The 15,575-nt window shown below is 30.5% G+C and overlaps 1 protein-coding gene and 1 pseudogene across 2 annotated transcripts; one reads left to right on the top strand and one right to left on the bottom strand.

Moving 5' to 3' along the window:
- Positions 1-1,149: 1,149 nt before the first annotated feature.
- Positions 1,150-2,883, top strand: LOC146932784 (tetrahydroberberine oxidase pseudogene; annotated as a pseudogene). The gene has a single exon (XR_015007268.1). The product of XR_015007268.1 is annotated as a tetrahydroberberine oxidase pseudogene (transcript).
- A 693-nt stretch (positions 2,884-3,576) lies between these two features.
- LOC146932785 (tetrahydroberberine oxidase-like) lies at positions 3,577-11,600 on the bottom strand. The gene is made up of 2 exons (XM_085704527.1): positions 10,958-11,600; positions 3,577-4,925 (listed from the first exon to the last, which is right to left on the bottom strand). The coding sequence occupies exons 1-2, from the start codon at positions 11,453-11,455 to the stop codon at positions 3,873-3,875; spliced, it is 1,551 nt and encodes a 516-aa protein (XP_085560653.1). The 5' UTR covers positions 11,456-11,600; the 3' UTR covers positions 3,577-3,872.
- Positions 11,601-15,575: the final 3,975 nt, after the last annotated feature.

Below are 15,575 nucleotides of genomic sequence, written 5' to 3' on the forward strand. Positions count from 1 at the left end.
ATATATATATATATATATATATATATATATATATATATATATATATATATATATATGGTTAAAGAAAGAGAGGGGAAAACTGACTTCCTGAAGAGACAAAGGAGAATCTAAATTCGAACAATGACATGAAACAAATGTAAATGTGTTTTTTTTTTCTTCCGCGAGAATCAGGGTGGGGAGGCGAAATCCAACTCCACACCAATGTCATACTATAGTCATGTTGATTAGAGAGACAAACAAGCTTATCAAACATCATTAACACATTTTCTTTTCTTTGAATATGATTATGCTGCTGTGACAATAATTAATATGATTATTTTTGTTGCACCAATACCACCTTAAAACATGAAACATGTTTATGTAAATCAAGTAATACATGTCATCTAAAACTCACGTACACAACTGTAAGAACCTACTATTAACGTCCAACCTAATAATATAATTCCATTACCGGTCGGTTGAGCTAGACATTATGGAATAAAACATGAAATATGGTACATATGATCTCAAAATATTTGCAGTTAATTACCCATTGTCAGTACTAAATATTGTGATGTTGATTAAAGAGGCGGACAAAATTATCAAACATCACAAACACATTTATTTCCTTTTTCTGAATTGAATTGGATTGGAATAGATTGGATTATGACGTTTCAACAATAACTAATATGAAATATGAAACATGTACGTTTAGAAAAGAAAAAAAAAATGGAATATGAAACATTTTCTTTTTATTTGCACTAGCACTACCTGAAATAGGAATTTTTTTTATTTGCACTAGCACTACCTGAAATAGGAAGCATGTTTATGTAGACAAAGTAATTAATATTATATGTTTCCGTGAACTCAGTTGACAGAGACAATGCATAATATATGCAGGGACCGGAGTTCGAACCCCGGACACCCTATTTATCTTTCTTAAAAAGGAAAATTTCTACTCAATTGTCAATTGAGTTAGACTTTACGAACTAAGACATGTTTTTTAAGGATTAAAACATGTTTCTTATAGATGACAACATGGATGTAAATTTTGCCCGACTAGTTTACTATAGTTGATTTAGCACACTTCAGTCAATCTATTTCTATACACTGCTACTAGTACAAACTACAAACTCGTTTATAAATTTGCAGCATCATATACACAACATCACTAACAAAAAATGATGCCTCTAAACTTATATTTTACTATTCTACTAATTGCTCTCTTATTTTCATATACATCTTCTGCAATTGATACTCGTACACATGAAAAAAATTTCCTTCAGTGTCTCTATAGTTATTCACATAACTCAACTTCATTCTCTGAAGTTGTGTACACCAAAGCCAATTCCTCTTACTCATCAATACTCAAATTTACAACTCAAAATCTCAGATTTGCATCCAACACAACACCTAAACCTCTTGTCATTATCACACCTAAACAGATTTCCCATATTCAAACAACCATAATTTGTTCACAAATCCATAACCTGCAGATTCGAATCCGAAGCGGTGGCCATGACTTTGAGGGTCGGTCCTATGTTTCTGAAGTCCCATTTATCATCCTTGATCTCACAAACTTCAGAGAAATTGAAGTAGATGTAGAAAGCAGAACAGCTTGGGTTCAATCTGGTGCAACAATTGGTGAACTTTACTACACAATTTACCGAAAAAACCAAAATCTTGGTTTTCCGGGTGGTGAATGTCCTACTATAGGTGTTGGTGGACACATCAGTGGCGGCGGCTATGGAACCTTGGTTCGTAAATTCGGTCTTGCAGCTGATAATATAATTGATGCTCACATAATTGATGTGAAGGGTAGGTTTCTTGACAGAGAAGCAATGGGTGAAGATTTGTTTTGGGCTATTAGAGGTGGTGGAGGAGCAAGTTTTGGAGTCATAATTTCATGGAAGATTAAACTTGTTCAAGTTCCATCAATTGTGACAGTCTTTAATGTTCCAAAAACATTGGAACAAAATGCAACAAAGCTTATTCACAAGTGGCAGTTTTTGACAAGTAGAATTGATGAAAACTTAGAAATTACTGTTATCTTACAAAGGGTAAATTCAAGTATAAAAGGTAAGTCAAAGTCAACAGTACAAGCTATATTTCAAGCCTTGTTTCTTGGAGGTGTAGATAAGCTCATACACTTGATGCAAGAGAAGTTTCCTGAGCTTGGTTTGGTTAGAGAAGATTGTGTTGAGATGAGTTGGGTTGAATCGGTTCTTTACCTTTATGGGTTTCCGAAAGACGAACCACTTGAAACGTTGCTCAACAGAACACTAGCTGCAAAGGATATTTACAAAGTAAAATCTGATTTTGTCAAAATTCCCATTCCTGAAATTGGATTAGAAGGAATATGGCCTATGTTTCATGATGATGGTGCCAAAGATGCTATGGTGATATTTTTTCCTTATGGTGGCATAATGGATAGAATTTTTGAGTCTGAAATTCCATTTCCACATAGATATGGAAATTTATACCAAATTTATTACTCAGTTCATTGGCATCAAGAAAGTGATGAGGTGGAAAAAATGAAAATGAATTGGATTAGAAAACTTTATAGTTATATGGAACCTTTTGTTTCAAAGTCACCAAGAGCTGCATATATCAATTATAGAGATCTTGATATTGGGGTGAATAATAACAATGGTTACACAAGTTATAAGCAAGCTAGTATTTGGGGTGTTAAGTACTTCAAGAACAACTTCAAAAGATTGGTAAAAGTGAAGACTAAAGTTGATCCTCTTAACTTCTTCAGAAATGAACAGAGTATACCTTCTCTCATGTGTTCAAGGGACAAAGAAATCAGCAGCTAAGGTCATAATACAATAATGCAATATGCTTTGTTATTTTTCTTTTATTTGATTTTTTTTTTTAATAAATAAAAGTTTGGCACAAAAATGAGTGTACAAAAATGCTACACGACTGGAATTAAAAGAAAACGTTTGGTACGTATTAGGTGGGTGAGCGGGTATGGGCTACAGAAAATAAAATTGAGAAATCAATTTCCGTAAAACAAAAGATGTAACAAAGAAAAAATTGCCATGGGTGTTATGCTAGCAATTGAGTTTGCTTGCAATCTAGATGTCAATAATGTTTTCTATGCTGAATTGATGGGTGTTATGCTAGCAATTGAGTTTGCTCACAAAAAATGTTGACATTGTCTGTGGATTGAAACATGCTTACAATTGGTAACTATGGCCTACAAATCTCGCTCTATAGTTCCTTGGAACTTAAGAAACTGTTGGCTCAATTGTATGACTATTACTAGTAGTACGCAATTTAATATATCTCACAATTTAAGAGAAGTAAATCTATGTGTTGATAGGCTTGCCAATCTTGGCCTGCAAATGGACATTTATCATCGGTGGGATAGCATTCCTCCGACTATTTTGAATGCTTTCATAAGAAATAGATTGAGTTTACCTGAATATAGATTTTGTTAGCCTATTGATGTTTGATCATCACTGCACTTCACCTTGGTTTTATCCCATAGAGTATATTTGGATGGTGTAATTGAAATTTTTAGAGAGTTTAAAATTGTACACAATTCAAATGATTAAATTGATTTGCCTTCATCACTAAGTTATAACAGAAAGAGCTATCAACACATTCATCAATTTATACAATGAATCACTAAGTTGTGATTTTCTTATTCACGTCATAAATTTATACAACACTTGAAAGAGTTATAATTGTTCAAGTGCATAACAGAAATAAAACACTAACAGACTAGTTGTTATAACAGAAAACTAACTGTATCCACACAATTACTTGCGCTACAAGAAAACTATTATTATTGACTAATTTGAGTTAAACTCGCAACATAAAAGAGAAATAACAAAGCATATTATATTATTCTATTGTGAACTTAGCTGCTTCGAGGAATTCTATTTGTGTCCCTTGGACAAATGTGAAGGTATACTCTGTTCATTTCTGAAGAAGTTTAGAGGATCCACTTTAGTTTTCGCTTTTACCAATCTTTCGAAGTTGTTCTTGAAGTACTTAACACCCCAAATACTAGCTTGCTTATAACTTGTGTATCCATTGTTATTATTCACACCAATATCAAGATCTCTATAATTGATATATGCAGCTCTTGGTGACTTCGAAACAAAAGGTTCCATATAACTATACAGTTTTCTAATCCAATTCATTTTAATTTTTTCCACCTCATCACTTTCTTGATGCCAATGAACCGAGTACAGAATTTGGTATAAATTTCCATATCTATGTGGAAATGGAATTTCAGACTCTGAAATATTAACCATTATGCCACCATAAGGAAAAAAATACACCATTGAATCTTTGGCACCATCTTCATGAAACATACGCCACATTCCTTCTAATCCAATTTCAGAAATGGGAATTCTCACAAAATCAGACTTTATTTTGAAAATGTCCTTTGCAGCTTGTATTCTGTTGAGCAACATTTCAAGTGATTCGCCTTTCGGAAATCCATAAAGGTAAAGAACCGATTCAATCCAACTCATCTCAATACAATCTTCTCTAACCAAACCAAGTTCTGGAAACTTCTCTTCCATCAAGGGAATGAGTTTATCTACACCTCCAAGAAACAAGGCTTGAAATAAAGCTTGTACTGTTGAATTTAAATTACCTTTTTTACTTGAATTTACCCTTTGCAAGATAACATAAATGGCTATGTTTTCATCAATTGTACTTGTCACAAACTGCCACTTGTGAACAAGCTTTGTTGCATTTTGATCCAATGTTTTTGGCACATTGAACACCGTCACACTTGATGGAACTTCAACTAGTTTAATCTTCCATGAAATTATGACACCAAAACTTGCTCCTCCACCACCTCTAATAGCCCAAAAGGAATCCTCACCCATTGCTTCTCTGTCAAGAAACCTACCGTTCACATCAATTATGTGAGCATCAATTATATTATCAGCTGCAAGACCGAATTTACGCACCAAGTTGATAAAAATTTTAGTTTTTAGCCATGAATCACTAGATACAAATTATAACATATCATCAATAGCAAAAAGGAACAAGAGATTGTGTACCTTTGAATTAGGTTGATGAAGGATAACCGTAGACAACGCCGACAACTATGAGAGGGTAACTACCCTCATTCCGTCTAGCTCTAGGTTTTCTCACCAAACTTCAGAATAATTAACCGTCTAATGGGATGACGTTTAAATAGCTAAACGGCTGAGGGCAGGGACCTCTCATTGGGCTTATCTAAATGGTCCAACCCATCACGGTCCATTTAGTAACAAAGCTCAATCACTCAAATTCATCATATAATTAGTGCTTAACACAATAGACCATAATTTATATTATGACATCAACTTATAATAATTGATTATTGTCAATCCATAATTGATTAATTAAATAATTAATCCAACAATCTCCCACTTGGATGACAATACTCAATTACTGAAAAATAAAAAAATTCACTTGTCATAAAGAATTTAAAAATTTAAAATTACATGTATGGTCAAAGCACTAATCATTCAAAAGAGAAGTAAGATTTAATGCTGCAGAAATTGAATCCGATAGGGAAAACAAATCATACAGATCAAAGACTCACTTTTCCAACAAATGATGAATCTATAGTGACACGTTTGAATTAAAAGGAATATGTCACTAAAGAATAGCCCAAGCATTTTAAAAAATGCTATAACAAACTCCCACTAACCCAAAATAGCATAGACTTGATCAAATCATTATGAGTTACAATACTCGTATATATAAGTCTGTGGTTAGTGGTTCTGCCAATGAGTTTTCAATTCCATAAAAGTCATATATCCACATAGGTATAAGAATAGTAATTACTTATAGAGATAGCCTATAAAGAGAGAGTAATTACATTTAGTCAAAATCGATAAATGTTCTACGACATTCAATTAATCCAAGTTTTACAAAAAAATGTGACTATGAAAATCCATAAAAGCAAAATAGGAAATTCAATAATCCCCAAATTGGATTAACATAGACACGTAGTTTAAAGAAAAATATGTGGATTAATGTGGCCACTAGAATGTCAATAACAAAAGAACATTTATGATTATCTCAAATTATAAGTACCACAAGAACACAATATCATACTCGATAGGAGTATTGATATTATACTTTGTACTTACTATTTATGACCTCATAAAATGTGGAATGTTGGTAAAACAGAAGCACAATATATATTTGCATGCTACGAGGTTATTGTGCATATTCCAACAAAATTGACTTAAGCATCCAATTATGATGCTCATTGAGATTGATAGAGTTTTAATATATATCTCAATATAATAGAATGAGACTAAAGTTTAAAGTCTCTTAAGCTATGCCATATTTTATAGTGTGCACAAGAGTATATGGCAATAACGAGAATAATATTGTGTACACATTTCTCTTGATCTCACATATATATAAACAAGAGTGAGATTTCTCATTTGAGCTCATAATATATAATGTTGTGTACACACTCCCACTAATCCCACATATATATAAACAAGAGTAAGTGAGATTCTCATTAGTGATCACTGATATAAAAATATTATAATAATGTAATATTCAACAGTGGGATACTCGATTACTAGTGCAAGATCATCAACATAAGTGGTTATATAATTTTAGCCAATAGAGTTTCATGAACTCAACCACATATTTTGCACATGAGCATAGCAGAATTATTAACACAAGTGGTAACTCAAAGATAATATGAAACCCCATAAATACATATTTTATCAATGGCAGATATTATCAAGAATTGGGTTTCGTAGTTAACCACATATTCTGCATTTACAATTAAGGAGAACGAAAATTTTCATTTAAGAATTTTATAACACAAGATCTCCTTTCACAATTAAAATTCCACAGAATTTTATAAACATAGTAACCGTTATATGACAGAGTATGATGATTATATAAAAAAATTTTATCATCATATGAGTGAGATGAGTCTCTAAAAATAGGATATAAAACTCTGTTCACAATTTTAATAACTCACTCAAAACTCAAATGCTACAATTATACTTACACAAATTTGAGAAACAATTAGGTTACAAGCAGCGGAAATACACAAGACTTATATTTTATTATTATTGAGGATATAAGAGAAAATAGTCATAAGCTTCCATAAGTATTAAAGAATAGCAATAACATAATTAATATCCTCAATATAAGTCTCTATTTCATATCTAAAATATGAAAACAAATAAATATATTTGTTTATGAGATATAGTTCATATCTAAAATATGAAAACAAATAAATATATTTGTTTATGAGATATAGTTAGTTGACATGTAGAATTTTTCTCACTTGTTGAAGAATGATAGTTAAACTATCTTACCCACAAAAGGATGATTATGTTAAGTAATGTCATACCGATAGGGTATGTCCATCACGTTACAGAATACATAGCAATGATTCTCCCACTTGATAGAGAATAGACAATGATAGTTGAATTAAAAAGGTTTGAAAGATATTTTAAATAAAATATTCAACTATTTCTCTATCACAAAATGATATGTTAAGTAACGTCACACCGATAGGGTATGTCCGTCACTCACATAACAAAGGGATAGTAGCAATCCGATATATTTATATATATATAAAAAACACATTTAGGTAGAAATTTAATTCAAAATGTAATAATATTGGATTGCAAAATTTATACAATTTTCTACATGTCTTTTAACAAAGTAAGTTACTTATATTAATCTCATTCAAGGATCTTAACGATAATAAGTAAGAACTATATCATCACAATGTACCATTCTTATGTCTTACAAAATTTAAACATTGATAGAGTATTCTAATTATAATTGACATAAGTATAAACATTTTAGGTACATTGAATAATAACAATTATATTAATAACAACACACCGATAGGGTATGACTGTTACCAATATAATGCTAATCTATTTAACAAAATTTGCATAATTGTACCCACGATAGGTGAGATTACAATTATACAAATAAATAATGTTTATGCTTAAGAGAATATGATACAATAATATCATGCATAAACAATTATACTTAAATTTACTCAACTTCGGTCATATTCAAATGATAGAAAAATGTGCTTAACAATATTTTAAATTAGCACATCATAAATATGACTTTAGAATTTTTTTTATATGAAGTAGTATAATAACAAAAGTTGTTATTTGGAATAGAAGTGTGTCAAATGGTTTTCTAATTTATCCAGAAAAGAACTCTTAGAATAAAATTTTTCAATACTCCCACTATAAATTAGAGAAAAAAAACACAAATACAAAATGGAGCATTATAGTAAGAAAATAGTATATAACAACAGAGTTCTGTTTAGAATATTCTGAAAAAGGATTTCACTTCTATATAGGATATCATAATTGCACAACAAAAGAGAAGAAGAACTAAATTTCTTCATATGTGCAATAATAAGCAATAAGTCACAAGAGGATAAAATAATTAAATAACAACTTACCTCGCAGAGGGTGACATTCATCCTTATACTTAGAGTCACTGAATTTTGATGACTTAATGAGAATATCTTATAATATAGTCATCTCAAAAATATTCATCAATAGAGAATAAGCAATTATAAATAAGCATATGTGAGACTCTAATTATAAATCAATATGATTTGTATAAGAATTCAGATGTAAGGATGATACATATTTCAAAATTTGCCTCCATTCTTAATAAGTTGTTTTGATAATAGTTAACAGATAAACAACAAAGAGGCTTACAAATTTTAATTCATCATTATAATTTTAGCATAAAAAATGCAATAATGCATTATTTACTATATACAAAAATACATAGTTTAACATAATTGTGATCCAAATATTTAATTGCGACAAGACACACTAATAGTATTTATCACAAAATTTAGAGTAATAAATTACGGGTCTAGATTAGAGAGTATAGCAGAAAGCATAATGTATATTAAAGAGAAATATGTCAATATTATATTCAATTAATATAGATGACATATATATACAACTCACTATACTCATTTTAAAAACAAAATATTATGAGGACCCTTCAAAACAATTTGTGACAAGAATCAAAGACAAGTGTCTTAGTTTAAATATGTTGCCAAAAGAATGACCAATTAGTGAACTTTGGATCTTTATGCTAAGAAAATATGAATTCAAGAATATCTTACATTAGAATATTTATAACGCCAAGAATATTTAAAATCGTAAAATATAAATTAATTATACTTGGCATTAAAATTGAGCCTTCTATAGATTCACAATAGTAAATATAAGAGAGAATTTTCAAAAAACCGTTTAAGCTCAAATATTGAGAATACATGATTTGAAGAGAAATTATTCTCAACGATCCTTTTAAGATTTGACAAAATTTTGAAAGCCATAAATCAAGAATAGTATAATAGTCAAATTATTCTTGACACGACAAATAATTTTGAGGGTATCAACAAATCTCAAAATATATATTAATATAGAATATTTGATGCAAGATAGGACATTTGATGCAAGAATATAAGTCTGAGTCTAAGAGTTTTTCACAATTATAACACTTTAAAAAGAATAAATTTACATAAGTGTTATATTTTAGACTCAAATCTAAAGAATTCATGATTCAAAAGAACATAAGATTCTCATATTAGTATACATCAAATATTTAGAGATCTTAAAAGTAATTTAAATCCCAAATTTTAAGGGTATAAAATAAATCAAATCTTCCGAATATTTTGTGTACAAGATAAATTATATTTTTATCCCAAATTAATATAATATTTACTAATTAATTGGGGATGTAAAATCTCTCAGTGACATATTAACCTCAAGTTTGAGAGAGTGAGATTTCTCGTAGTGCCAAATAAGAATAAGAAATCTTTCCATAAGAGAATATCATATTTTAGAAAACAATTTATTCCCCAAAATTGATCAAAAATAAATAATTAATAATTAACAGGCACAAAATAATAATAATAAATTTTGAAATATTTGGTTTGACCCGGATCGGCATCTGCCGGCCTGTAACTACTCGCCGTAAGGCAACAACTTTGATTTGGTTTTTGGTGGCAGTTGATAGGGAAAAGAAGCCACATATTAATTTGGAGGATTATGAGGCTAATAGAGAGAAATCTTAGATTTTAAACTTGGTATTCCTCAAAACGAAAATAAAACCAATTTCTCAATATCTAGTTATCGTAACACTAGGATTATCATATAATGGGTTTTAATGGCAAATCTGAATTGAAACATCCAGTTTTGTCGTAGGCCTAATAACCATTAAAATCAATTTGTCATTCAATCGAAAACCATTATGTCATATAGAATGAAGGATACACTGTACATATAATTTCAAGCCAAAACAGTGATACAAGATACATCGATCATAGATTTCATTCAACAAAATTGTTTAGGGCAAAATAAATCAATTGAAATCATTCATCAGTGTTGTGGTAGAATTTAAATATTACGATTTAAACCACAATAACACAGCAAGATTATATTGACCATCACAGCGCATCGGTGGATGGATACATTGATTCATAAATTTTCATATGATTGAATGATAGCCATAAATTGTATCTATTTGGCTCTGATACCAATTGATAAAATTTTAGTTTTTAGCCATGAATCACTAGATACAAATTATAACATATCATCAATAGCAAAAAGGAACAAGAGATTGTGTACCTTTGAATTAGGTTGATGAAGGATAACCGTAGACAACGCCGACAACTATGAGAGGGTAACTACCCTCATTCCGTCTAGCTCTAGGTTTTCTCACCAAACTTCAGAATAATTAACCGTCTAATGGGATGACGTTTAAATAGCTAAACGGCTGAGGGCAGGGACCTCTCATTGGGCTTATCTAAATGGTCCAACCCATCACGGTCCATTTAGTAACAAAAGCTCAATCACTCAAATTCATCATATAATTAGTGCTTAACACAATAGACCATAATTTATATTATGACATCAACTTATAATAATTGATTATTGTCAATCCATAATTGATTAATTAAATAATTAATCCAACACAAGTTTCCATAGCCACCACCACTGATGTGTCCACCAACACCTACAGTAGGACAAGCACCGGCAGGAAAACCAAGATTTCGGCTTTTTCGGCTAATTGTGTAGTAAAGTTCACCAAGTGTTGCACCAGATTGAACCCAAGTAGTTCTTTTTTCTACATGTACTGTAATTTCTCTGAAGTATGTGAGATCAATGATGACAAATGGGACTTCAGAAACATAGGACCGACCCTCGAAGTCGTGGCCGCCGCTTCGGATTCGAATCTGCAGGCCGTGGTTTTGGGAACAGATTATGGTTGTTTGAATTTGGGAAATTTGTTTAGGTGTGATAATGACAAGAGGTTTTGGTGTTGTTTTGGATGCAAATCTGAGATTTTGAGTGGTAAATTGGAGTATTGATGAGTAAGAGGAATTGGTTTTTGTGTACACAACTTTAGACATTGAAGTGGAGTTATGTGAATAACTATAGAGACATTGTAGGAAATTTTTCTTCATGTTTAGTAGTATCAATTGCAGAATATGTGAATGAAAATAAAACAGCAATTAGTACAATAATCAAATATGATCTTAGAGGCATCATTTTTTGTTGGTTATGTTATGCATATGCTGCTAGAAATTTAATTTATAAAAGAATTTCTAGCAGTAGTGTGGATAGTAGATTAACTAAAGTGTGCTAATTAAATCTAATATGGTAGACAATTCGGGCAAGGTATGAGTTGTTATCAACTTTACTTCAAATTAGAAAATAATTTTTTTTGAAACTTAGTTGTAACCAAATCATTTGTGATTAGGTTTTGATTTGGGTAGGTGACACTGTCACGATGTTGTTTTTGTTTTTTTTGCTTTTGAGAGCTAATAATGTTGACATGTGATTGTGGCAGTGATGATGATAAATGAGTCTATTTGGGTCACTGATTTGCATGTCCTATAGGGAAATGTGTTTTTACACTTGTGAACTAAAATCTCTTTTATATTGGCTTTTTCCCGTGATCACGTACGTATACAGCTTTATGCAGGTACGTATTTGGTATTATTTTTTGTTTCTGTTTCTAGTATTTCTAATTCACACGTTCGTCCAAAGAAAATTTTGCGGTCCTGCTTTGTGCAGATTAGTTGTGGCATAAGAAATGCGAAGAAGATGATGCATAAGAATTTAGTGGAAGAAGATTAGAACCTTAATTTGAAGAAGGTGTTGTTTCCAGCCATTGTCTCATGGTCATGGTGCATGTGAAGAAAATTACATTTGTATGTAATGCAAAGTAGAGAGTTGCATGTTTGTAATCTGGTGTGTGTTGCATAAGAGTAAGTCTTTTGCGGTCCCAAATAAAAAAATATTTAGGTATTCTCACATAAAATAAAATAAAAATTAGAAGATATAAAATTAAATGATGCTAAATGATGAGACTAAATTATTTTTGTTTTAATTGTTTTTATTTCATGTGATTGTTTCCAAATATTTTTGATTTGGGGTCGTGACCATATATAAAAGACTTTCTAAAGTAAATCGTAAAATGCCCGTAGATGACAAATATCATATTGCATGAAATTCTCCTCTCCAATAAACAGGACCTTGGAAGCACATACAATACATAGCATCAACACGAAGAAGAAGCAAGAAGCATACACTTGCACAAGAGAGCTTTACTTAAGAGAGATAGCAAAATAGATCATAGAGAATTTTTTGTGGGAAAAATTATATCCACTTAGATATGAAGTTTTTGTGTTCCCATTAATTATCCCTACGATGAAAGTTTAAGTGGCCTATGAATTCCTAGGTTTTTTTTCTCACTTTGAGAAGGTTTTTCTGCGCTGAATATTTTTTTTGTGTTATTTTGCTCATTTTATTATTTAATTAGTGTCTATTTTGAGTTCACAGAGGACGGAAATTGTGGAGAATGTAGAAGGTTAAACAATCTAGGGTTAAATATGTTTTTTGTCCTTATAAATATGTCAATTTTTTGTTTTACTCCCTCTAAAAAAATTCTTCAACTTTTAGTCCCTCAAAAAAATTTCATCTTCACTTTTGGTCCCTCTTTTAAAGTAAACTCATATGTACAATTCATATTTTTGAATGAAATCTTGCAGAAAAATTTATAATATTATAAGAATCTCTAAAAAAAAATAGATTTTTTAACAAAACATGAATTAAATATGAATTTTTATATTTTTTGTGGTTAAAAATTCATATTTAATTTATGTTTTGTTAAAAAATTCTAATTTTTTTTGGATAGATTTTTACAATATTGATTTTTACAATATTTTACACATTTATGCACAATTTCATTAAAAAATACAAAAATTTACTTCAAAATAGGGACCAAAAGTAGTGATTGAAAATTTTATAGAGACGAAAAGTTGAAGAAAAACTTTTGAGGGACTAAAACAAAAGGTTGGTATATTTATAGGGACAAAAAACATATTTAACCCAACAATCTATGACAACTAATACAACTTATTACTTCTAGCCTTAAATATAAGATCTCGAGTAAATCGTGTGAATTAAAAAAGTTGTTTGTGATATCAAATTTGTTGATAATTGATATTGTTTTACAAATTTATCCTTCAAAATAGAGAGAAAATTAGTTAATGTCTATATTAGAGTTTTTATGACCTATTGCATAAAAGATATAAAGTAATTAGAGGTAAGTTAGTAAAGAAATAATCAATGCATTTTAAATTCAAAGAAGGTCTTGTAAAAAGGAATAAATTAAAAGGAGTCTTCTAATTAGGACAAAGATAGTCTTTATTTTAAGGGTTAAATAAGTTTTTCGTCCCCATAAAATTTTCAAATTTTGATTTTTAGTACCTCTATAATTTTTCTATCAAGTTTTAGCCCCTCAAATATTTTTCATCACCATTTTTGGTCCGTACTTTTAAGTAAATTCACGTGTATCCACTACTACAAAAATGAGCTTATATAGCGCTTTTGTTTTGCTTTAGCTAGCACTTTTCAAGTGCTTCTGTAAATGACACTGGTAAAGGTAATATAGCGCTTTTTTTTGTATAAAACGCTATCTAAAGCAGGGTTTAAATAGTGCTTTTTGTCAAAAAGCGCTAGCAGAGGTTCTCCTTAGATAGCGCTTTCAATAATAAATGTAACACCCCGTTTTCCCAACGTAAAAATTTCTTAATAAAAATCAGAGTTTAACAACTTAAACGGAATGCTACACTTCTTAAAAATCATAAATGGAATAAATAATAATTTATCCTTCAAAATCGAACAATGTAATATCTAAAACTTCGCATCGGAAATTATTTCAACATCTTAAATAATCTTTGGCACAAGGGCCTCAACATAAAATCTCAAAGCAACTTAGTTCGATAATAATTCATGAAAACTTCTTAAATAATACGTAAGGAACAGAAAGCAATAACAAATTCCCATCCTGTTACGTATCAGAGCACCTAAGACACACTTGTGAGGAGTCCACTCACGACCGCAACTAATCTTGGTTACCTGCAAGTTACACATACGAAGAGCAACATTTTCAAGCAGAAGGGGTGAGATTTCACAAAACAATAATATTAGCCATATAATTCAACAATTATATCTAACATCTTAAACTTCATTAACTAGCATCTTTAATCTTCCTACATTAGTCATAAACTTCATCATACATCATCAAAAATACAATCATAAACATCATCATATATCTTCATAAATATAATCATAAGGCATCATCTTATAGCATCATAAGTACAAACATAAACGTCATCATATATCATCATAAATTTATTCATAAAAGCATCATCACATATCATCAATTAATAATCATAGACATCATCACATATCATCATTTAATAACATAGACATCATATCATAAATCATATAGCATCATATCATAATTCATATAGCATCATATCATAAATCACTTCATAATCAATCATCATAAACAACTTCATAACCATTCATCATAAACAACTTCATAATCATTCATCATAAACAACTTCATAATCATTCATCATCTTAAACATCATAATCAATCATCATCTTAAAACATCATAATAATTCATCATTAGATACTTCTTTAAACTTCATAACTTAACGACTCGACTCGACTATGCAACTCTTCGTCTTAAATCATCTTGACTCGACTATGCAACTCTTATCGTCTTAAATCATCTTGAATCATCATGAAAATGAAAATGCATGTGGTACCAATCTAGGGCATAAGCCCTCGTCGCTTGTGAGCATAAATATACTCCTAGGGCATAAGCCCTCGTCGCTATTGAGCAAAAGCTCCTAGGGCATGAGCCCTCGTCTCTGGTTGAGCAAAAGCTCCAGGGCATAAGCCCTCATCTTTAAATGAGTATGCATGGACTCGACAACTTACATCTTAGAAACTTCATGAACATCTATGACATCTTAACATCCTGACAACATAACATCTTAACAACTTGACGACTTCATGACGACTCGACGACTTAACAACTTCAACGACATCGACAAACAACTTACAACTTTGAAGACATTGACGACAACTGTGGTAACGACAACGACAATGACTTCACATCATAATTTCATATTCATCAATCATAAACAATATCATATAACATCGTGCTTAAACATCAACAATTCATCATATAACATCGTATTCAAACATCAACAATTCAT

The sequence above is a fragment of the Medicago sativa genome, chromosome 4, assembly GCF_051527215.1.
Source record: "Medicago sativa cultivar Bolivia chromosome 4, Bolivia_mono, whole genome shotgun sequence".
Lineage (NCBI taxonomy): Eukaryota > Viridiplantae > Streptophyta > Magnoliopsida > Fabales > Fabaceae > Medicago > Medicago sativa.

Excerpts from the sequence above, each read along its gene's own strand:
- LOC146932785 (XM_085704527.1), bottom strand. The coding sequence starts at position 11,455 with ATGAAGAAAAATTTCCTACAATGTCTCTATAGTTATTCACATAACTCC. Across the intron at positions 4,926-10,957 it reads GCTATGGAAACTTGTGTTGG|TTGGTGCGTAAATTCGGTCT; the intron begins ATTAATTATTTA and ends ATTTTTATCAAC.